This window comes from Trachurus trachurus (assembly GCF_905171665.1).
Source record: "Trachurus trachurus genome assembly, chromosome: 16".
NCBI classification, from domain to species: Eukaryota; Metazoa; Chordata; class Actinopteri; order Carangiformes; family Carangidae; genus Trachurus; species Trachurus trachurus.
In genome coordinates this window covers 27,520,964-27,545,875 of record NC_139902.1, presented here as the reverse complement: position 1 = coordinate 27,545,875, position 24,912 = coordinate 27,520,964, and the positions used below count along the sequence as shown (strand labels likewise).

The following is a 24,912-nucleotide window of genomic DNA, read 5'->3' as shown; positions in this document are numbered from 1 at the left end:
TCGGTCTGAGCGCACGGTGCCGAACACATCAGTGTCATATAAGTTCATTACAGTAAAGCAAGCAGCCGCCTGGATCAGGACTGGCTGGACCGGCCTTAAAGCCGCAATGTGACCTTAAACTAATGGGAGTCGGAGCTGGGAATGACATCACCTCCGGGCTCAGCTGAGCGCTTTCCAGGTGAAAAACAAACATGGAAGTTGGAAAAATGGACGATTAATATAACTAAATTAAAATATAACGATTTAATTGTGTACCGTCCAACTTCAGGAGGCGTTCGAGATAAAAGTTTCTACTCGGAGCTCAGAAATTCTGACTTCTGAGTGCAACAGGAAGACACCATAATTCTTGTAGTGGACTAGTGGAAAGTATCCCACAATGCATTGTGAAAATTGGTATCACACTATGTAGGATGTGACCAATAAATGAATACAGTGGCATCATGCAAAAGTTTGGTCAAAGTCTCTGTTAATGTGAACAGTTCAGCAAGTGGAGGATGAAATGATCTCAAAAGGCATAAAGTTAAACATGAAACACTCTTCTGCAGTATTTTAAGCAATATCAGTGTATTATTTTTTGTTTTCTACAGTTTTAGGTGGAAAAAGGGAAAACAAAGCAGCAGCCTGCAAAAGAAGACTTGAGCTCTCATAACTTTGACCAAGATATCAGACAAGATATTTACTATGTACACTCTGTGACAGTTTCTAAAGTTTTCTGTCACTTTGAAAATGTAACATATGAAAAATAAATACATTAATCTTGTTTCAAATGTAAAGACAATGTGTCATCTGTATCTTTATTCCTTTTGGAGATCATTTCATCTTCCACTTGCTGAACTGTTCACATTCACAGAAATTTTGACCAGGGGTGCCCAAACTTTTGCATGATGCCACTGTAGGCTATAGACCATCATGCATTGCTCTAGTGCAGAAAGACAAAGAGTGAAGAGAACTGTCAGAAGCTTTCTGTGTCGTCCTCTACACAGTTTGTCAAACCACAGTTAACCACGCCCACTTGTCACACAGTGATGATTGGTCACCTGTGGAGATAAAGGTCGATCGCGGGTGTGTGTGTGTGTGTGTGTGTGTGTGTGTGTGTGTGTGTGTGTGTGTGTGTGTGTGTGTGTGTAGCTGTACACTCAGAGACCTGCACACTGGTCTGGAGCTCGTCCCACATCTCTGATCTGTGTGTTTGTGTTGGTGTGTTTTTATAAGACTCCCTCCACAAAGCAGCAGCTGCCACACGCCTCTGTTTATTTACAGAGGTGCAGGAGATTAACCAGAGGTTCACACACACACACACACACACACACACACACACACACACACACACACACACACACACACACACACACACACACACACACACACACACACACACACACACACACACACACACACACACACACACACACACACACACCAACAACATCCATCACCCACACTTAGCAACACACACACACACACACACTCAGACCAACAACATCAATCATACCCACTCACAAAACACACACATCCACACAGAGACACGTCACAACACACTCTGTAACACACATGTATCACACACACATCAGATGTATCTATCACTGATCAATATATCGGTTGATGACCAATATAGACCATCATGCATTGCTCTCATGCTTAAAGGGATAGTTCAACATTTTGGCAAATTGGCCCATTGCCATAATCCCTATAGTCATAGCAGTAGGTTTGTTACCTTTAATTGTCGGTGCAAGCTATTTTTAGAACGGCGGAGCAGAGCCACAAGCTAATGGGATTTCTTGGTTTCCCTCATCAAACTCATCAAATACACAATCCAACAACTCCAAAACGCTTTGGTTGACAAGTTGTGACCTGCACATTCACCACGCTATGAGATAATAACAGAACGTTACCAGAGAGAGTTGTTTTAGAGGTAAATTCATGCAAAACCGCTGATGCGTGTTGCCTTCAGGGACAGTTTTTCAGCAAGCAGTCTCTGCATTTACCTCTGTCTGGTATTGTTCTGTTATTATCTCATAGTGTGGTGAATGTGCAGGTCACAACTTGTCCACCAGAGCGTTTTGGAGTTGTTGGATTGTGTATTTGATGAGTTTGATGAGGGAAACCAAGAAATCCCATTAGCCTCCGTAGCGTAGCTCTGAGCAGCTCGCGGCTCTGCTCCTCCATTCTAAAAATAGCTTGCACCAACAAATAAAGGTAACAAATCTACTGCAAAGACTACAGGGATTATAGCAATGGGCCAATTTGCTAAAACGTTGAACTATCCCTTTAATGTTTATTTAATTTTTCAGATGAGCTCCTCCACACTGAACTCACAACATTCAACCACAACACACACACACACACACACACACACACACACACACACACACACACACACACACACACACACACACACACACACACACACACACACACACACACACACACACACACACACACACACCATTACTAATAATATCTGCTTCCTATTAAAAAGTGACACATTCTTCCTTCAGACTCCAGAAGTCCTGATTTAAAGGCTGATCTGAGACCTGTGGCTCTCGGTGTCCTGTGTCTCCACTCTGGTGATACATGAACACACACACACACACACACACACACACACACACACACACACACACACACACACACACACACACACACACACACACACACACACACACACACACACACACACACACACACACACACACCCTCCACTGTGGGAGATTAGCAGCTCTCAGTCTCCTCATTGTGCTGTTTCACACTGATGTTCTCCAGCGCCGTGCGGTGTGTTTTCATGTGACCTCGCCAACACAAATGCTGTTAAACCTGCTTCAAAGTGTGTAATGTGGTGGATTGTTACCTGATGGGAGCTAATTACTGCTCAGTAAATAAGAGCAGAGAGCAACATGTGGTCCACATTTACTTTGTAAATACACAGTAAATCTCTGGCTCCGTGTTTCGCTGCTGTAACAAACAGCCTCTCTCTCTGCACGCTGTTTGAAAGTTCGGCCAAGATTATTAGACCCTGACAGGAGATTTATAGCAGCGGGCTCCCTGTCACTGTCAGATACACTGCTGCCGGGGCTGTGGACGCTGTGTGTGTGTGTGTGTGTGTGTGTGTGTGTGTGTGTGTGTGTGTGTGTTTCTAGGACACCTCCAAAGCAAACAGAGGAGTAAATCAGCTGCTGCACATCATCATAGACAAACACTGGCTGTGATTGAGTGTATCTCTGCACGCACACACACACACACACACGATAACAACAACACAATATTAGTCAGTGTGTGTGTGAGGAGTCCATGCTGAGGGCAGAGGACACACACACACACACAACACACAGCCTGTGCCAAACCAAACCATGTGGAGCTGTGGAGTCTGATTCTGTTCGCATGCAACTGTGTGATCAATATGATCAATAAACATGGTGTTCCCGATACTGATCTGAAGATGAACAGATAATTCACTCTAATAAAGAATTTGCTCTGCTTAAAGGTACATTGTGTAGGAATTACTCCCATCTAGCGTTGCGGTTGTATATCGCAAGCAACTCAATCATATTTTTCATGCTGCATTCACCTGAAATTGGGCAGACGGCAGACAGATCGAGGCAAAACAATGGCGATGTCGTATTGTTTACCTGACCCACGTTTTACCGGCTTTCTCTCGACTTCTGTGACTAAAATGACATCTGGTTTGTTAGCGACGGCCGTCTGCCCGACTGCAGGTGAATGCAGCATCAGTGTAACGCTCCATTCCTCCTCACTGCGTTACCGCGGTGACTGTTCACAGACGCCACCTCCACCTGAGCCGACAGCTCCGGTGTCTCCGCTGAGTTTCCGTGGTTTCCTACCGTCACGCTGCCACTGAACGTAAAAACATGGAGACACCACATGGCAGCAGCACCGAGCTTAACCGCTCCATGTAGATATGAATGATATGAACGGCTCATTCAGAGCTGAAATGAACACTTCAGTTTGTTGATGGGGGGATTACTGGTTAATGAAAAACTTACTTTTGAACAAAATAATCGATTTTCGTGAATAGATAACAGGAGAAGTTACACAATGTTTTACTTGGTTGGTGAAGAGATACGTTTATAGATTTATTTGATTTAATGTGGTGTCCCTTTAAAGGAAACAACATGTAAGAACCTGATGACCATAAACAGCAGTGTGTGATACGTTCTCCTCCTCCTGTGTGGCTGCAGCTGCTTACACATTAAAGAGGAACTATGCTACATTTTTACCTTAATTAAACAGCTTTGGAGTATTTTTAATGGTTTAATAAATTACATGTAACTTGTTCCAGGGAGAATGGAGGCTTTCTGCTTTCAATGTAGCGTCTCTTGGCTGAAAAACAACTTTGCAAGATTTGCAAGACCCGTAACCTGTATTTTCTTGTTTATGACAGACGTAACATCGTATATAATATATAACGTTATCTACCGCTCTATTGATTGATTTCTTGCCGGCTTCGTTGTAAACAAACGCACATGGCCGGGAGGAGGGAGCAAAACAGTGGAGAAGTGACCGGACATGCATAGTTCCCCTTTAAACTGATCAAACGAGACAAGTCTTTAATTATTGATTTTCCTCCTGCTGGATCCAGATGAGCAGTTGAACCAGGATCAAACTTTTTGAGTGAGATTTGTGTTGTTCATTAGATAAAATGCATAATTTCTTTCACTTTATGCTGCAAATTTTGGTTTCAAACTATCCAGTAGATAGTTCTGTCAGTCTGACTTCCTGCAATGCAGCTCAGTGACCTGATGGTAATCAGAGGTTTGTCACTGGAGAAAGTGTTTCATTAGCTTCCACTGCTGCAGAAAAAAATGTTTTCTGTTTTCAATGGTAAGAATCAGGATTCAGTCTGTGGTGACCTCGGACATTTTGTGCCACTGAAGGTTTTTTCTGGAGCCGACGTTTCTCTGGAAACAAGGTGGTGCATGGTGATGATGTAAACTGGAGAAGTGGAGGGGACGAGTGAGAGCGGTACAACACAACGCTTTCAGGTGAAAAATACAAAAAAGTCTGGTTCACCTGAAGTTGCTACAGTTCACATGACATCACACCTGACACCTGAGATCACTACACCTCACCTCGAATTCACTATATCTCCTCTGTATCATGACCTTACTTTGAAAATAATCAATGTGTGAAAAAAATGGGGTGGGGTGAGTGCTTCAAAAGGCTAAAGGTGTACAGTAAGGTGAAAAATTGAATATGGAAAAAAACTCAAGGTCAAGAAAAAATAATAATGGAGTTAAAAAGAGAACTGACTGTCTGGAACAACGATGATGCAGTCAAAAGGAGATCCTGAGGCACTCTTGAGTGAATCAGAGAGATTTTAAGGTCTTATTCTGTCTTTATATGTTGTTTGTTTTATGTTATGTTAAACTGTGTTTTTCTTAACTTATGTTTATTTTATGCACACGTCAAAGAGAATTTTCCACTGCTTTTTGCAAGGGACAATTGAGGTTTTCTGTTTCTGATTCTGATTGAATTTGCAGGGACGACCCAACACGTTTCGACACTATACTGTATGTCTGTAACAAGACAGTGGGTTTCTTAAAAGGACCACATACCCCACCCATAACAGTCAATAATAGTTGTGTGTTGTTTCTCAGTAACCCTGATGACATCACAGCGACGTCATCGGAAGCCGTGACACAGACGGACGAGACCTGACACGTGTGTGTAACAAAACATTGTCTGAATTCCCCTTTGACTCGTTACTTCAGTGTAACAGAAGAAAACACCTGCAGACAAAAAGGGGGGGAAGAGGGGGGAGGGAGCAGAGCTGGAGTGGGTGAGGATGGATGGGGAAGGGGGGGTGGAGGGGGGTCATCGTCCTCCCTCCGCCCGTCCACAGCCCAGCAACAGCGTCTGTGCTGCTGGAATTTTCCATGGAGCAAGTGGCAGTGGCACTCACACTCACACACACTCGCTCTCTCACTCCCAGCAAACTGGGTTTAAATAGACGACTGTGAGACCTGGGACGGTGTCTCCAAACCCCCCCGTCCCTCCCTCCCCCACCCCACCTCCCCCCCTCTCCCTGCCCCTCCGTCCGTCCGTCCACATACACACTGACTCTGCCTCACCCCCTCCACTTCTCACCCTGCTGCTGCCCAACATTTTTGTAAACCTTCCAGAGCCTGTGCCACACATTGCAGCCTCTGAGGACTTCCTGGCGCCCCACCAAATAAGGCTGATACCGCGCGTGCGTGTGTGTGTGTGTGTGTGAAGTTCACTTTCACACGTCGCAGTGTGCACAGACTAAATAAACACGGCCTATCAGCTGAGGGGGTTAACTCTCTGCTGTCAGCATCTGTCTCCAGATGTCAGGACCTGGCCAGTGTCGCCAGTTCACGGGACCAGTCCGCGGCCCCTCCCCCCTCCTCCCTCCTCACCTCCTCCCCCTCCCTGTGTGTTGACTCTATATTATTTATACCCTGTGAATGCCTTCCTGACTGCCCTTGGCATCGAGCCCTGTCTATTCATATTGAAGGTGTTTACACAACAGGCGGGGGCCAAGAAAAACATTTAGCGCAGAAAACACCTCGGGGCCTCGGGACGTCGACTCATTTATTTCTGCTCGGTTTCGCTTCGCGGCTCTGATGTGGAGGAGGAAACGTGTTGGTTAACGTCTCCGCCGCGGCTTCACTCGCCGACTGTGATTATTCAGCCTCCGCGGCCAAAAAGCCTTTCCTCTTCATGTGTCTTTGATCTGCTGCAGCAGAAATTCATCTCCGCACGAGAGGTCAAAGGTCAGGGCCGGCTGCAGAGCCCGGTGCGTGGAGAAAGGGGCTGTCAGCAGAGCGGTTGAGGCCGCGCCTCCCGCCTGAAGGATTATTACACAAACAGCTTCCTCTGCAAACGCTAAGAGCTGAATGAAACCAGTTGTTTCTGCAGATCAACACACACACGCACACACACAGATGATCAACATCAGGCCGCGTAGTGTTAGATCAACTCCTGTTACACTGAGTGTGAATAAATAAAGACAAATAAAAAGCCACACTTAAAGACCAGTCCAGTGCATTCTGGGAAAACCACACAGAAAAAAACAAGCTGATGAGTTTTAACACTGAATCGACAAACAGGAACTGGTGATTTACGGTCAGATCTTCGATGACAAGCTGAAGAGTTGGAGTTGAGGTCTGCTCTGTGATGGTTTGACGACACGACAACACGAGGAACAGATTTCACTACTACACTCAGAACAATAACAACTGGTCATGATGTCACTGTTCTCACATCAGCGCCGGTTTTAACATTTTTAGGGGGAAAAAAATGAGGACGTCCCATCACATGTCGTGTTTTTATAGCGGTGGGAGGGGCTCCTGCTGCGTTCTCTGTTATCAATTTAATGTACCTCATTATTTTTCATGCATCTGCTATACTAAACTAATGAATACCCCCCTGACCAATCAACGAGCAGCACACGGTGTTGACATCATGTTGTTCCAATGATGATGTCACACTTCCTCTTTGGTTCCTCTACAGCTGTGTCACGCGAGTGTGATGAAGTAACGTTGCAGCGATGGATCCACACGCAGGAGAATAGAAGAGGAGAACATGAAATAAAATGTGAATTATGAACTTCAATAAACGTGTCATCGTATCAAACTCTGACTTGGAGTTTTATAGTTTATATTTCCTTTGTTTTGCTTTTTTGCAGCAGTTACGTTGATACTGGTGTTAGCAGCTGTGGCTACATCCTCAGGTGTCGCTGCCTCTGTTGTTTTGTCTGAAGCGTGACTACAGGTGACTACAGGTGCACTGTGCTCATCCAGGAGGATGGAGCATCTTCACATGAGCCCAGTGAGTCACACACAGCAGCTAACAAAAAGCCACGCAAGGTTTTAGTTTCTCCTTGAGCAGGGCTCCAAACTTGCAATTTGAAACAGTGCAAGTAATCTACTTTCACATGTGCAACCAGTAAATTTGCCTTTTTTTGTAACACTTGTGAAACATGGAAAGGGGCAACTAATCTGTTCTCTGTCACTACAGGTGTCAGGCCAATGTGTGTGAGGATCAATCAATCAATGAAAAGGAAATGTGAATATTTGTTTTGCAAGTCGACTTACGCACCTACATTTTCTGCTTGTGCTCCTAAAATTTGAAGTTAGGGGAGCCACTACTGTGAGCCTAGTAAAAGATGTTAGTATGAAGCCCTGTTGTAGCAGTGGTGTAGTCTATGTGATACTCAGGTATATCCATTATACCCACTATAACAAAACTATAGAGTCTATTGTATGAACAGCATATCAGATTAAAAAGCATTAGATTTCAGTATACCCGCAACAACAAATGAGACTACACCACTAGGTTTGATTGTGGGTGGAGTTTGCATGTACCTGCTTTGGGTTCTCCAGCTTCCTCCACAGACAGAGTCTACACACACACTAGGTTGATTGGAGACTCTCTAAATCAGGCATGTCCAAACTATTCCACAGAGTAGCGTGTGGCTGCAGGTTTTTGTTCCAACCAATCAAGAACAACACAGTCTGACCAATCAACTATCTGATATCAGTTGATTAAAATGAGTCAAGTCTGTTGTGCTGCTGCTGCTGCTGCTGCTGGTTGGTTGGAACGAAAACCTGCAGCCAGGTTTTCTGTGGAATAGTTTGGACATGCCTGCTCTAAACTGCCCTATAGGTGTGTGAATGTGAGTGTGTATCAGTCCTGGAGACCCTCACCTCGCTCTGTGTCAACTGGGATTAAAGCAGAAGTTAAGCGATCCGGTCGTTTTGGCTAACTTCTTGTCAGCAGATGGAGTTAGCAGTCCCCGCCCTCGTCCCTACGTCACCACATTCACGCGCATCCCTTGGCTGCACACACAGAGAGGACCGCCCCTTTATGCCGTTCTCTCTCCTCATTGGATAAAGGTTGTAGGATACAAGGAAAGTTTTCTCCTCGGCTTACAGCAGAGCAGAGTGACTGACAGACCCGTGTTTCGGACCAAACACTCTATGTAAGTGATTGCTGTCGGAAGATATAACTATTTAAGACTTATATTAACACAAACATTCTGCTTACTTCTGCTTTAAACTCCAACTCCCAGTGACCCAGTGAGAGGATGAGAGAATCCTTGTTAAATCAAGGCGTTGTGTGAAAATCCCTCTGAACTTCTAACCTACTTATATCCACAGACATTTTGTGTGTGTCTATGTGTTATTGTAAGTCAAATCACCCCAGATCTCGTGGCTCTGAGCTCCAGAGCAGCAGCAGCAGCAGCAGCAGCAGCTCTGCCTGTCAGGTCGCTCCAGCCGCTCTGACACACCCTGGCTCGGTCTGACAGTCAGAGCTGCTGCTGCTGCGGGTCCAAACAGTGACGGTGCTGGACTGTTTTTTCTTTCTTTCTTTTTTTTGTTAAGTTGGACTGGGTTTTGCTCCAGCAGAGCATGATGGGACGGATTTTCCAAAACAATCACAAGCACACGTGACCAGCGCACAAACGCTGTCTGAGACTTTTAACACTTTACGCTCAGAAGCAGAGGCACAAACACACATAATACACACATGTACACACACAGAGAACACAACACACGTACACATGCACACACACTTACTCTCTGACGGGTAGTAGGGCTGCATGTCGATCTTGTGTACCTCCTTGGCGTAATACTCCTCCTCGCTGCGCTGCCGCTCGCACGTCGCCGCGCGCTCGTTCGCCTTCTCCTGCAGCAGGTCCCGCGTGCTGTTGTATATGGCCACGATGTCCCGCGACACCTCCTCGGGCTCGGGGAAGTCCTCCGGGGGGCTGGTGAGCTTGAGCTTGCTCAGGATCTGCCCTCGGATGGCCTCGATGCGCTTCTGCCTGAACTGGTCCATGTCCAGCGTGCTGCACGTGGACAGGCTGAGCGCCACGGTGGCTAAATCCAGCGCGAGGAGAAGCCCGACGACACACAGGTTCATCTTCTCCTCCGGTGTCTTCAAACTAAGAGCTAAACAAAGAGCATTTATGTTTAAAGTGCCATCAGACTGGAATAATCTTCCTTTAAATATACGCTATATAGGTTTAAATAAGCCTTGTCTTCTTATTTCGAGTTAAATTGCACATGTTTGAGATGATGTTATATCAATATTATCTGTAACACACTGTAATTTCAATTTGCAATATTATGTTATTATTATACATTTCTCCATTTGCGGCCATTGAGAGGTTGTGCTGATTCTTGTATGTTTGTGTTGATGTCTGTCTGTCTTTGTTGTTGTATGTTTGTAGATTGTTGATTGTGTTGAGGATTCCTCTCAAGGGGTTTATCCTATTAAATAAAATGTCTGAAAACTCACACACACAAACAGACTCAGGGGGGGAGGGAAGGGAACTTACAGTTACACGTCGCCAGGCAGACGCATTTCTTGATCAACTGATCACAGCGGAGAGCGTTTACGCACGCCAGCCGAGTCGCGCCAAGCAGTTACTTGAAAATCGTTTGGCTCTAAAATTCCCACAGTTTCAGTAAAGTGAACCTGAAAATCCATTCAACTGCCTCCACGGAGAGAAGAAGAGCCGCCGTCCGTGCGTCCGTCCGAGATCTGTTCCCCGCTGACCGTGACCGACCGCACCACAGCCAAGCCGAGTGCGTAAAAAGGCGCCGAGTTGCTGCCAGTGAGCTGCTGGAGCAGACGATGTGGATGAAAACAGCTGAGCGGTGGTGATCCGTCAGCGCTGAGCACACCTCCACCACATCCAGACCGCTGCTGGGCACGCCGCTCCGCTCCGCTCCTCACCGGCCACCGAGCTCTCTATCTGTTCAGCCTCGGTGTCTCCATACTCGTCTCTTTCTTTTTTATTTTCCACAAGTTCTGTAAAAACAAACACCACCCCCCCCCCCAAAAAACCCGCTCCTGGCGTCGGCGGAGGACGCGCGGTGCCAACTCTCTCAGGCTGAGCTGCCGCCTCACGGTGAAACCGAATCCAGAGAAAACTGGTTTCACGGTGAAAATCCTCCTTTAAAAGCAGCGCGGTGAGATAAAGAAGAATAAGAGGAAGAAAAAACAAAACAAAACACACATACACACACAAAAAAACAAAAAACAGCTGGGCCTTTCTCCTCGGTGCGACTGCAGAGCGTTTGACGCGTCTTCCCTCACCCCATCTAGTTGGGAACGGCTTCTTTTACGCGTGCCAAGCGGACAGCAGCGGCCGCTGGGAAGGTTTATAAGGGACTGGAGTTACCACGTGCTGCTCCCCCCTCCGCCCGCTTCAAACCCGGTCTGCGGTCATCATCATCACCACCGCCGGAGCTGGGGACCCTTCAATCCACGCTACGAGACGGTTTGTTGTAAATAGGAGTGCTCGCTGTGCCCATTGGGACAGCGCTGCAGCGGATAATGGTCCGTTGGCCTCCGGTGCGCGCGACGCAGGGTCCTAAAGCCGGTCCGCGCGAGGAAACTCTGCTGGTCGTGTTTACTCCTCCAGAGACTGAGAAGCGTCTCTCCATCAGACAACAAGATCCACTTTTTTCTCGTTCTCTTTTTAACCCTCCTGTTGTCCTCCTGGGTCAAGGAAGGAAGGACGAAGGGAAAGAATGAATGGAAAGATAGGAGGAAAGAAGGAAGGGAAAAATGAAAGAAATATACAGTAGGTGGAGGGAGGAAACAGATTGGGTCAACTGGGTCAAAAAGGAAGGAAGAAATAAGGACGAAGGGAACGAAGGAAGGAAGGACAAAGGAAAAGATGGGACGAAAGAAGAGAAGAAAATATGAAAGTAAGATAGATGGAGGGAGGGAACAGATTGGGTCAACTGGGTCAAAAAGGAAGGAAGAAATAAGGACGAAGGGAAGGAAGGGAAAAAGGATTGTGGAAAGAAGGAAGGGAAAAGGAAGGAAAGAAAGAAAGATGGATGGAGGGAGGGAACAGATCAGGTCAACTGGGTCAAAAAGGAAAGAAGAAGTAAGGACAAAGGGAACGAAGGAAGGAAGGAAAAGGGAAGGGAAAAAGGAAGGAAGATGAAGGGAGGGAGGGAACAGATTGGGTCAATTGGATCAAAAAGGAAGGAAGAAATAAAGACGAAGAGAAAGAAGATAGGAAGGAAGGGAAAAGGATTGTGGAAAGAAGGAAGGGAAAAGGAAGGAAAGAACGATGGAGGGAGGGAACAGATCAGGTAAATTGGGTCAAAAAGAAAAGAAGAAGTAAGGACGAAGGGAACAGATTGGTTCAAGGAAGGAAGGGGAAAAGGATTGTGGAAAAAGGGAAGGAAAGAAAGATGGAGGGAGGGAGGGAACAGATTGGGTCAATTGGGTCAAAAAGGAAAGAAGAAGTAAGGACGAAGGGAACAAAGAAAGGAAGGAAGGAAAAGGGAAGGGGAAAAGGAAGGGAGGGAGGAAGATGGAGAGAGAGAATAGATTGGTTCAAGGAAGGAAGGGGGAAAGGATTGTGGAAAGAAGGAAGAGAGAAAGGAAGGAAAGAGGGAAGGACGGAGGAAGGGAACAGATCGGGTCACTTTGACCCAGCAGGACAACAGGACGGTTTTAACAGGAGTCTCTCCTGATGCAACTGCAGTGTAACGTGCTTATTGATGCAGCTGATTAGATAATGACGATCGGCCCTGTCCCCTCTGGTGGTGACGTCTGTCTGAACTGTGTCACCTCACAACATGTTCATTAGGAGCTGGATGTGGACAAAAGTGAACACAAAATGATAACAACACACTAGTGAAGCCATCACACAACCAGACAAGTTAAGAGTTTTTTTTTCTGAATCGCTCAAGAAACACTAAATTCCATCGTCTGAACCGAAATCCTCAGAGGCCCCAACACATTTGTTCAATCAATCACTGTTCTGGCAAAACCATAGACAATTTTCAACAGTTACGACACAAAGGTGCAGATCTCATATCATCTTTTTTTCCCCCCTAAAAACTCACTCACTAAAAACTCAATAGTGTGCACTGTGATGCACACATGACGCACTGTTCACACACAACAGGTCAGAGGTCACAGGTTGTTGAAGGTTGAAGTTAGAAAAAAAAAAGGTTGAGGAGGAAGAGCAAGATGAATAACAGTGATTTGAAGATTGTGTATGTGTATATTTTATGTTAAATATACATATATGTACAGTTAAAGCTGCTCAGTTTCACTGTTCTTGGTCTTGTTTGTGAATATATATGTACATTTATACACATGATGTATATATGTACATATGAGGGGTGGTTTTATTTTGATTGGGTTGATAAAACAGATCAGCTAAAACAGTTTTGAGGTTGGTTGTGCATGAAGTGCCTTTTATGGAGTGTGTGTTTAGCAATAATTGAATGAGAAACTATAATAACACAACAGCAGTATATGCACATTTAAAGCTGCTCGGTTTTCTTCTGAAATGACTGTTCTTGGTCTTGCTTGTGAATTTACATTTATATTTACACACATGATGTATATATGTTTACTTATGAGTGGTGGTTTTATTTTGATTGATTGATTTTGAGGTTGGTTTTGCAAGAAGAACCTTGAGGCTTTTGTGTGTTTAGCAATAATTGAATGATAAACTATAATAACACAACAGACTGAATGGATGCACCTGTCACACACTGTCCCTGTAGTTCTGCACAGGGACAAACTCCGGGTTCAGGAATCTTGTGTTTCAGTCATAGCGTCCTGAAGATGTGTTATCGCGGCACGAAGCTGCACCTGAGCCTCTGTGCAACAGGTGATGATGTCATCAGTCAGTCCATCAGGGTGACAGCTGATTGGTTGTCGTGCAGAACCAGACCTCCCAGGCAGATCTGATGTAGCCTGTGTAGGAGAGCAGAATCTCACATAGGATTTATACATATATTTATACTGTATATATATGTATAGTGTGTGTGTGTGTGTTGAGGGGCAGGAAGTCCCGTTAAATCCCCGACAGGTGCCGCGGCGTCAAATCAGCCGGTCCACGGATCAGAGCATCTCCGTTCACCTGTCGTGCTGAGCCGCTCGCCCATCAGACCCGACAGCCGCTGCGAGACTCTGAGCACCGGAGGCTGCTGCTGCAAACCAGATGGTGCCACTAAATCACATGTGACAGTGTTAGTGTGTGTGTGTGTGCTGTGGTGTCATGTGTGTGTGTTTAAGTCTGGATGTCATGTCCAACGCCTGCTCCTCATACAGGAGCTAATAGATCACACTAGTTCGTTCAGAAGCACTGATTCACAGATTGTTAGTTTTGTGATAAAAACCATTTGTGGGTCATGTTTTCATCAGTCGACACTCAGAGCTCCATCCTGATGAAGTGAAAACAGACTGTTAGACTTTCTTTGGAAAGTGAAAACTTAAATCTTACACTGACGTAAGTATTCAGAGTCTTTTTCCTGTGACTCTCCAAGCTCCTCTGGATCTATCAGAGATGCCTCTACATGTGTGATAAACTGAGCTGATAGGATGTAATGTGGACAGACACACACCTGTATCTATGAAGTCTTAAAGCGGACGGCGTAGAAGAGAAACTATGAGGAGGATGGAGCTGCTGCAGGACTGATGCTTCCCAAAAAGACGAAGTGGCAGTGGCCTCACAACCAGAGCTAGACCTGGACTAAGAGAGACATCGGGGGCAGGAGAGGAGACCAAGAAGCTGAACAGGTGGCTCTGAGCTCCAGAGATGGAAGAATCTCAAGGAGAACAACCATCACTCACTGGCAGATGAAGCTTCTTCTCAATGAAGCTTTGTAAAAAAAAAGAAAGAAAAAGACTCTGAAACAGTCAGGAACCAGAAACCAGGACTCTCAACTCTCAGACAAGTCACCGTTCATCACCTGAATATTGTCTGTGTGTCTAAATCCTCAGGATCTTCTGACTCAGTCCCACAAACATACGCACACAGTCCTGCTTACCACAAACACAGAGCTCCTACTGTAGGTTAATCCACCACTAAAAATAGTCCCCAACAAATACACTGTTTCCTCCTGTTTGACAACAACAGCCACAGTGAGCAGCTGCTTTAAAGGGATATGAGATAATAACAGAACGTTACCAGACAGAGTTGTTTTAGAGGTAAATTCATGCAAAACCGCTGTTGCGCGTTCCTGTCGGGGGCAGTTTTTCAGCAAGCAGTCTCTGCATTTGCCTCGAAAACCAGAGCGTTTTGGAGTTGTTGGACTGTGTATTTGATGAGTTTAATGAGGGAAACCAAGAAATCCCATTGGCCTCCGTAGCATAGCTCTGAGCAGCTCGCGGCTCTGCTCCGCCGTTCTAAAAATAGCTTGCACCGACAATTAAAGGCAACGAACCTACTGCTAAAACTATAGGGATTATGACAATGGGCCAATTTGCCAAAATGTTGAACGATCCCTTTAACAAATCACAACCACTCTCACTGAGCGATAACACAAGAGTTGAAGGAGATATAAGAACTGGCTGTTTATTCAACCGTTACTGTACAAAACACTCATATTTACAGAGTTAACAGGTCACTTGGATAAGAAAACAGTTTGTAGACGAGACAGGAGCAGAGACTCTGACTCCAGAAGCTGCAGATCCGCACCGAGGAGCCTCTGTCCCGTCCTCCAGTCTCATCTGTGTCCACAGAGCAGAGGACGGTTCCTCCACAGACCGGCCTCAGCGACTGGACAGAGATTTGTCAGATTGTCATCGTCCTCTCTCTGAAGCAGCTGGTCTCTAAAGGTCAGGGTTTGTAATAACCCAGACCGTCCCTGAAGGCACCACACAGTCCCCTCGGTGTCAGTCTGAATCACTTTCGTCCGCGCCTCCTCCTCCTCCTCCTGCAGGAGCACCGGCCTCCTCTCCATCACTGTCTTTGTCCCAGTCCTTCATGGTGGCGCCCATCATGAAGTCGTCTCTGAGGACGCTCCACGCAGGTTTCTCCTCTGCAGCAGCCTGCACACACACACAGACACAGACAGTGAGAACATGTTGCGCTGCTCCCTACAGGTTTCCTGAGGCTGCAGTGCCCCCATGTGGCCACTTGATGAAATCACAGTTTAGTTAATTTATGTGAAGGCCACTGAAGCCTTATCCACACGAAAACGGAGCTTCACCCAAAACGATTTCTTTAAAAAAAAATCCCCGTAAACACGACATCGTTTCCATAAATATCTGGATCCACTGTGGCGCTGTAACGCTGCCAAACAAACACCAAAAACAGAGAAGACTGAAAGTGTTCCCACTCTATTTAAACTCCAAACATTATTAAAGCAGAAGTAAGCGATCCGGTCATTTTTCTAACTTCTTGTCAGCCGATGGAGTTAGCAGCCCCCGCCCTCGTCAAGATCTATTGGTCCTCGTCCCTACGTCACCACATTCAGGCGCATCCCTTGGCTGCACACACAGCCCTTCATGCCGTTCTCTCTCCTCATTGGATAAAGCTTGTAGGATACAAGGAAGTATACAAGAAGTTTTCTCCTCGGCTTACAGCAGAGCAGAGTGACTGACAGACCCGTGTTTCGGACCAAACACGGGTCGGAAGAGATAACTATTTAAGACTTATATTAACACAAACATTCCGCTTACTTCTGCTTTAAGTGGATTAAATGTTGACTGGGAGTTGTGTCAGAGCAAATATGGCGATCAGGGATGATCTAACAGGCACGATTCAGCTGCACTGTCCGAGGGAGGCGACAGTAGTCGGCTTGTTGTTGTTACATTACGTCTATAGACTATAAACATCAAGCGCTGTGGCTCAGGTTACAGAAGGTGAGAGTGGTGGGGGATGTGACATAATCATTGCACAAAAGATCCGTTTTGGGCGTCTACGTGAAAACACTGGGGCGGCGTTTCCAAAAAATATAGTAACGTTGAAACAATGAAATACTTATGTGGATTCATTAAGTCCGTATTCGTGTGGACGGGCTCTCAGACGACACATCTGAACATGAATTAGTCACATGACTGGACTGACCTCCAATCTCACAGGTTTGGTGGAGCCTCCTCCTCCTCCTCCCTCTGTCCTCCTCAGCACGTCGATGAAGTCCTTCTTGGACACGGAGGACAGGATCTTGGCCTTCTTCCTCTCTGATCCTCCCACCTCCTTCACCTTCTCGTCCACGGTTTTCTGGTGTTTCCTCACAGCGTTGAACAGCTGCACCACCCCTCTGATCACACACACACACACAGTGGATCAGCATCAACATGAGGTTGTCACAGAATTAGGGATGGACCGTATATCCAGGTTCGATTTCGGAGTGGGATGAATTTTGAGCTTTTTGATGGTTTGCCCTGCGCATGTCAACGGTTACAGGAATGCCTACAAACGATATTCTGCCCTCCCTGAACGACAAAGTTCAAAGCACTCTCAGCACAGCCAGCATCACTGTCATAATCACAAACTAAATATTGCTTGATGCTGACATATAATGGAAAACATTTAAGACGAACAGCTGTTATTTTAACATTAACATGTAACACATAAAATACTACTTACAGGCATATATTTTCTCTGCTCTGTGGAAATAATTTCACATTTTTGGTCTTTTTCTTTCTTGTTTTGAATGACAACAAATACTAAAGCCTGTATCCTGAATGACTTGAAGCCTAAAAAGGAACTATGCAAGATTTTTAGCTTAACTATGCTACATTTTAAAATTAATTAAACAGCCTTGGAGTAATTGTGATGGTTTAATAAATGTTGTTCCAGGGAGAATGGAGGCTCTCTGCCTTCCAACGTTTCTTGGCTGAAGAACAACCTTGCAAGATCAAACTACATTACTATACATTACATTACATTAACATTACATTAATATACATGTCATAACATCCTATATGATATATAACATTATGCACCGCTCTATTGATTGATTTCTCGACGGCTTTGTTGAAAACAAATGCACATGGCCCGAGAAGAGGGTTAGCAACACAGAGGAAAGGTGACCAGACTTGCATAGTTCCTCTTTAAATGTTCAGTGATGTTCTGAGATGCAGTAATTCTGTTCAAATGCAAAATCGTGGTTTAACTTATTGCCCGTTGTTTTCTTTACAGTTAAAATAAAACACACTGTGTAATGTTTACTGTATTTATGATGTGTTTACTGTATGGGCTGACGATGGGAGTAGGATTGGGTATAAGGTTCGGATTATGCCGATCCTAAACAGTGGATTCGGTTACATCTAGGGATGCACATTTTGAATTTTTTTTCTGACCGATAACCAACGCTCGTTAACCGATTATTAACCGTTAACCGATAAGATTAAGAATCTTGCGGCGCACGGCCAAAAAAAACAAAAAAAACAAACAATTTTTTTGGTTTCTATTTTTTTTTTTGCCGTTAAATACACACGTGCGCCGCGACAGCTGATCAGTGCGCTCTGTCTCAGCTGATCGCGCTCTGGAGGTTAGATCGTCCAATGTAGAACTGTTTTTATACAAAGTGCTGCCAAACACCAGGCTGAAGGAGCAGCAGAGCTCCTCTCACAGCTCCTCTGTGGAGCTGCAGGAGAGCTGCAGGTGAACAGGCTGGAGAGCAGCGACGTCCTCTTTTTTTTTTTTTTTTCCAGCGCCGTTGTTACAGGTGATGAACATCTATGTCCGTGTAGGCTACATTTATTGTCTGATCTTCCTTCATGGGGGCTGCTGCACATACTGTCAGTCCTCCTGTGTAACTTTTTGCTGCGAAATATGACTGAAGGCACGTGAACTCTGCACGTGTCGACACGCCCCCATGAGTTGACGACATAAGGAGCTAATAAAATAAATAAATAACCGATAGTATTAATCGGTCAAAGTTCTTGTTATCGGTTAACAGTTAAACGGTTAATCATGTGCATCCCTAGTTACATCCTTAGACAGAATAAACCAAACCTGGTAGATAAAGAATAGATACCTGGTGGCGATCCTCTGCATAGCTCTCTCACTCTCTCGGTCCTTCGCTATGTCAGGTTTCACTCTGGACAGCATCTCCCAGGCCTGTCTCTTGTCGACCTGTTGGACAGAAACACAAACACATCATCGCACCAAGCAGATGTTCTCCCACAGCTGGGACTTCTTGTTTGGAGTTTATAAATCTCAGGGATGCAAACGGGTCAGGACCAAAAAAGAGAGGAATTGTCGTGGGGGGGGGGGCTCACCATTAACAATATCACAGAAAAGTCTATTTCCAGTAGTTCAACCCCAACCACGTATTGAGTGCATATAGATGGACAGTTTTCAGAAGGCCAACATTTCTATATTAAAAATGCTTTAAAAAAATAAAAACCATTGCAATATTTCAATTTTGGAGATACTGATTTTTAGGTCTTCACTGAATGTTAGTCATAATTATTACTATTAAAATAAACTGAAGAAATAAAGACATGGGATTTAACATCCCATTCAGTGTGTAATGGACATATAGGCCGATATAATGTGTTAGTTTCACTTTAATTGAACACATTCTACATCGCGGAGGCGACGTCTCTCCTTCACCTCTGAAACGGGGCAGAGCTCCGTGGGAGACACCTGCCTGACACAGCAACGGACATGCACGGGGGGAAAACGGCGGCGCCGTCGCACCGAATGCACGCGGATACGCGCCGCTTTGGGTAACGAGCGCGCACGTCGCGTCTACATTGGAGGTGAATAGGAAGGCTCTGGGACTGATTGACTGTGGACCACCACCAGTCTGATCAGGTCCATCACAGCACAGCAGCTGCAGCTCTGCCCCGCTGTCACATGACGCATATCAGCGCAATCTGTTTACATTAAACCGACATCAGGAGAATAATGAGAATTATGATTAAAAAAAATACATATTTGTTTCGAATTTTGGCCCCAGGATCATGATTTTTTTGGGCGCATTCTTGGTAAAAAAAAAAAAAAAAAAAAATCCTCTAAAAAAAAGACAGTTGGGATGCATAATGTGTCTCATAACAGTATACTGTGCGTCACGTTATCGCCCCCCCCCCCTCTGTACTGAGCTGGCCGGTACTGGGTATAGCGTCCTGCTGATCACCGCGCTGAGGCACCGGCCGGTCTGAGCTGCGTTCATGTGCCGACTTTAAAACTCTCCAGTCAGTGACCTGGTGGCGGCTGTTTTGGTCGTCAGCATTTTATCCACGCAGCGACCGTCCACGGCTTAGTGGTGTTTTATTCTAGGGGTCGGTGTGTTTTATTCTAGGGGTCGGTGGCGGCTGTGAGACAGCAGCGGCTCCACGGTGAGGGGGGGGGGGGGGGGGGGGGGGCAGCTTCTGCTCACCTGACTCTGTGCAGCTTCTTCATTAAATCCAAACAGTCCGACACAGCGACGCACTGCTCCTTTGACTCTAAAGTCTCTGTAGCTCATCAGCCCGGAACTCGCCTCATGGACCAGAAGCGACGGCGTTTGGCCTCAGTGTCTCGGACTTCCAGAGCAGCTACAGCAGCGTTGTGACCTCAACCATGGTTGGTGAGAGCAGAAATGTTGTTGTAGGCCTGTGCATATTCTCATTTGTCCAGGTCATAGTATTTCAAAGGAGGTTAAATCGAAAGCAACTGGACTTATACCGAGTCTCCACACCAGATAGTTGGACCAGTCCCAGCCTGGTCAGATGCTACATGAACTGATGAAGCCTCTTGGATGAAGGTGAAACGTCTTCCTAGACTTTTTTTTCAAAGGAGGTTAAATCGAAAGCAACTGGACTTAGTTATAATAAGTAAATAACTAAGTCCAGTTGCTTTCGATTTAACCTCCTTTGAAAAAAAAAAAAAAAAATTGTTGTAGTGAAAATAGGCGGGCTCGTGAATTTTTTTTGAAACGAGTGAAAACGAGCGCTAATTCGCTTATCTCGCGTATCTCGCGTTTGGTTGCGCGTAAAAGCTCGCGCGAAAAAAAAGCGTTCCTCGTGTTTGAGTGGGAAGCCCCTTTGGGGGGAAGCCCCTTTGGGGCCCCCTTTGGGTCTTCCCACCAAACACGATGAAATAGACGAAGACGCGAGGGTCCCGTCGCCATAAAAGAATCGGGTGTATTGCGTCGCAAAAAAAAAAAGTCGCGTCTACCGCGTCTCGCGCCTAATCGCGTCTTTGCGTCACGGCCTTTTACACCGCGGACGTAACGAATAAACGGTGACGGTGTGAACGAACAACATAGAACAGGACCAGACGTGGCGTTGTTTCCTCTTTTCACCGACAGCTCCACTCTCCCTTACTTACACAACTACTGTTATTGTTGAGGCCAGAGGATTGTGGGATTTGTAGTTTTTGACCAATCGCAGGTTGTGCTCTTTCTTTTTTGTGATTTTCCTGGTTCACACATGTTTTTTTTTTTTAGGGGCAAATGCGAGCGAAATGCTCGCCCATGGTGGGCATACGAAAATTTAAGAGCTGTCTTATTTAAGTCTTGAACACAATAATTCAACAAATTTAAGACATTTTAAGGCCTAAAAGTGTGTAATGGACATATAGGCCTATATAATGTGCTATAACCAGAGACAACCATGAATGAGTTCGCCTCAGTTTCACGTGATTGTCACTGTCAGCCTGTTAGAAAAACATTTTACTGACCCCAGCTGAGACCCCCCCCCCCCTCCCAAAAACAAAAACTCTTCGGATCTGAACGATTCACACAAGTCACCTAATTGGTCATGAAAAAAGCGAGTTTCGCTTTTCGGCGCGCTGTTTGCATCCCTGAAATCTGTTCATCCTCCAGCTGGATGAAACCAGTGTGTCTCACCTGTTTCTTCCTCTCCAGCTGCTCCTGTTTCTCCTTCTCCTTCACCTTCTCCAGCTCCTTGTTCTTCACCAGGATGACGCTCTTGCTGCTGTCGGGGGCTTTCTTCCCCAGGATCTTCGCCATGGCCTCGGCCCACCCAGCGTTGGTGTTTCCGTCTTCATCCTCGTCCTCTGCCTTCTCTCCGTCCTCTTCTTCCTCTCCTCCATCTTCGTCCTCGGCCTCGTCCCCGCCGCTCCCTCCTTCTCCTTCTTCACCGTCGGACCCGTCCAGCTCGTTTTCTCCTTCAGACTCACTCTGGCCGCTCTCCTCCTCAAACTGAGGCTCCGAGTCGTCCTCTGAGTCACACAAAGAAAAAAAAACCCACACAGTTCAATATATATTCAGCTTTCACTGCTTTTAATACTTCATGATGCTTCTACCCACAGTCACTCTTTATGAGATAAGGACATAAACTTCAATCATATCAATGAGTAACGAACCAGATCCTGTGTCTAAGTTGTAAGAGAATAAACTTCAGTGAACATGAACCTGATGAAAAAAGCATTCCCCACACAGTCAACCAGAGACATTCAGAGACCTCCTCCTTGTGTCAGAGCAGGTGTAAGAGTTTACAGCTTTACTGAGAGGATGAAGCTGAGCTATTCCTCAGTTCATGAAAGGAGGAGGCATTACAGTAAACAGCAGGAGCACAAATCAGGTACCACAGTGCATGCTGACAGGCACCAAACGAAACTCAGCAGCAAACCACCTGTGTGTGACCGGTCCAGATCACTTTTAAAGACCCAGCTCTTCCTGCTGGCTTTCAACTCAACCTGACACAGACACCTCAACTTTTATCTTTTTATTAGTATAGCTTTTATTTGAATTTACTTTATTTTATTGTCTTTAATTTTTTTTGTTGATCTATGCTGACACTTTGGCCAACTGCCACATAAACACAATTCGAGTTGTGTTGAGAGTTGAATACTGTAAGGACCACTAGTCTATTCACAGCTAACTATAACAGTGAGGACTGGTCTAATAATTACAGTAAACTATAACAGTGAGGACTGGTCTATAACAGTAAACTATAAGAGTGAGGACTGGTCTAATAATTACAGTAAACTATAACAGTGAGGACTGGTCTATAACAGTAAACTATAAGAGTGAGGACTGGTCTAATAATTACAGTAAACTATAACAGTGAGGACTGGTCTATAACAGTAAACTATAAGAGTGAGGACTGGTCTAACTAGTTTGGGGACTGGTCTAATTACAGTAAACTATATCAGTGAGGAGGACTGGTCTAATTACAGTTACCTGTAGTTTCCAACATGTTGTTTACGCCTCCTAACTGCCAGCACGTGAACACACCGTTGGAGCAGCCTGCCCAGGTGTGAAGGTGTTGTTGCTAAGTTACCGTAACACAACATTTATCAGCAGCACTCTGGGACACACGACCCGATCTTCAAGTTGTGCCTAACGTGACTGTTTTTTTCTTCTTGTTCTTGTTTTTCTTGTGTTTCGAAGCTGACCACAGTGCTAGCGTGCTAAGCTAACGCTAAGCTAATGCTAGGCTAGTTGGCCCGACAGCACGCGGAGGAAGAAGCTCGTTCACCTGTAACGTGTCAGTCCGTCAGGGCTCAGACCCGCGACACACACACCTGTGAGTGTGTGTTAAACAGAAGAGACAAGAGAAACGAGGACACACAAACTCACCCGACACATCCACATGTCTTCTCTCCACGGCTGCCATCATGGTGTTACACTGAAACTGCTCCGTGTGGGAACAGACGACCAAGCAGCAGGCAGCATGGTTCCACTTCCGGTTTCCGCCCGTTCACACCACTCAACACCACACAATATGGGAGTTTATATCAAAATAATATGATAAAACGAACAAAATTACATTGAATTAATAAGTAAACATAAAAGCAAGATTTTATATTATTACACACCGTCTTATCTGGATATTAATTGTTTATTTATTAGGTAAAAGTCATGTTTTTCCTCTGCCATAGTCTGACTTTGTTTTTGTGTTTTTTAAAGTATTATTACAAGGGGAACAGCTTTTCTTTTATTAGAGTTTAAAATAAACTGGTGAGTCAAGTTATTAAAAAAAACAAAAAAACTCAGTAGGCTTTAAAATAGACTAGTGTATACCCTACTATCAAAATATTTCTTTGTCACACCAATAAAATATTTGCTGCACTGTAAAAAAGAAAAGAAAAAAGAAGATAAAATAAACAAAAAAATAATAAATTTCCTTTTTTTAAAAAAAAAAATTGTGTACAAACTTATTAAGACAATTTGAAATAAGATATTCTATTTTAATTTTACTCTTTGTTTTTTTGTTTGTTTGTTTTTTACAGTTAATCCTAAATTTTAAACTTTTAAACTCAAACGTGTCCAGTTTTCACTAGTATTCGACAGGTGTTTGACAACCTACTCTCATCAGCTGCTCAGTAAACCTCAATCCCACAGTCTCTGCTCTATCATGAGTCATGACTAATACAAAGTAAAAATACTTTAATCCAATACTATGCGTCTCTTCCATAAAGCCATGCTTTGTCCTCTCTGGGTGTAGCTATATGGGTGTATCCGTTACTCAGCCCTGGCTCTGGTTTCTCCATTGAGAGTATCTGAGTCACAGTCATACCGATCACATCCACCTAAGTGATAAATTATTGATCCTCCTTTCTGTTTGACAAAGATCGCTGCTGGTCAAATGTTGCCTTGTTCAACTGTCCATTGCTCTTTTTTGCGGGGTTTTCAGGGTCCAGGTCTTTGTCTTTCCGCTATGACAGAGCACGTGGAGAAGCCATGACAGATGACAGATGACGCCACCAGGACAAGGAGGAATGCTGCTTGACCTGACACCAATCACCTGGAGATCAGGACCAGTTGTAGGGAGGAGGAGGAGGACACAGACAGACAGACAGACCGGTACAGTGGGTGGATCCTGTATGAGCTGCTGTCATATATATACAGAGTTGAGAAGCAGTTTCAACCACATGTTAGATCGGAGAGAGCTGCACTCACTCAGGACTCAGGTCTGGACGAGCCCGGACAGAACCACAAGGAGGAGGATCCTTCAGTCTGAACCCGTCACAGAACAACATGGCACAGGCTAAACTGGGTAAGAAAACAAACACGCCTTCTTTCTGCATCTGCATCTGTATTTTCATTTATCTCTCAACAGTTTCAGTGAGTGACTTTCTTTCACCTCCAGTGCAGTCCAGTGAGTAGACAAACAATGTGTCTTAATGTTAACTGGTACAGATGTTCAGATTTACTTTAATAAGAATAATAATATTCCTCTTATTCCTCGGTCGTCTCAGCCACATGCTTACAGTATGTCATGTCACTCACTGGAGTCACA

At 45.1% G+C, this 24,912-nt stretch overlaps 2 protein-coding genes across 2 annotated transcripts in view; both read right to left on the bottom strand.

Annotated features, from left to right (window-relative positions):
• Nucleotides 1–11,287, bottom strand: part of tgfb2 (transforming growth factor, beta 2) — a 38,294-nt gene extending 27,007 nt beyond the window's left edge. Inside the window, exons 1-2 of the mRNA XM_083989863.1 lie at nucleotides 10,328–11,287; nucleotides 9,564–9,938 (exon numbers count right to left, since the gene is read on the bottom strand). Coding sequence (XP_083845989.1) covers nucleotides 9,564–9,909 — 346 coding nt within the window. The 5' untranslated portion in view covers nucleotides 9,910–9,938; nucleotides 10,328–11,287. The remainder of the gene's footprint in view (nucleotides 1–9,563; nucleotides 9,939–10,327) is intronic.
• A 4,037-nt stretch (nucleotides 11,288–15,324) lies between these two features.
• rrp15 (ribosomal RNA processing 15 homolog) lies at nucleotides 15,325–23,308 on the bottom strand. Its single transcript, XM_083989877.1, has 5 exons — nucleotides 23,250–23,308; nucleotides 21,552–21,886; nucleotides 18,750–18,847; nucleotides 16,832–17,024; nucleotides 15,325–15,810 (listed from the first exon to the last, which is right to left on the bottom strand). The coding sequence occupies exons 1-5, from the start codon at nucleotides 23,287–23,289 to the stop codon at nucleotides 15,655–15,657; spliced, it is 822 nt and encodes a 273-aa protein (XP_083846003.1). The 5' UTR covers nucleotides 23,290–23,308; the 3' UTR covers nucleotides 15,325–15,654.
• Between the last annotated feature and the right edge of the window lie 1,604 nt (nucleotides 23,309–24,912).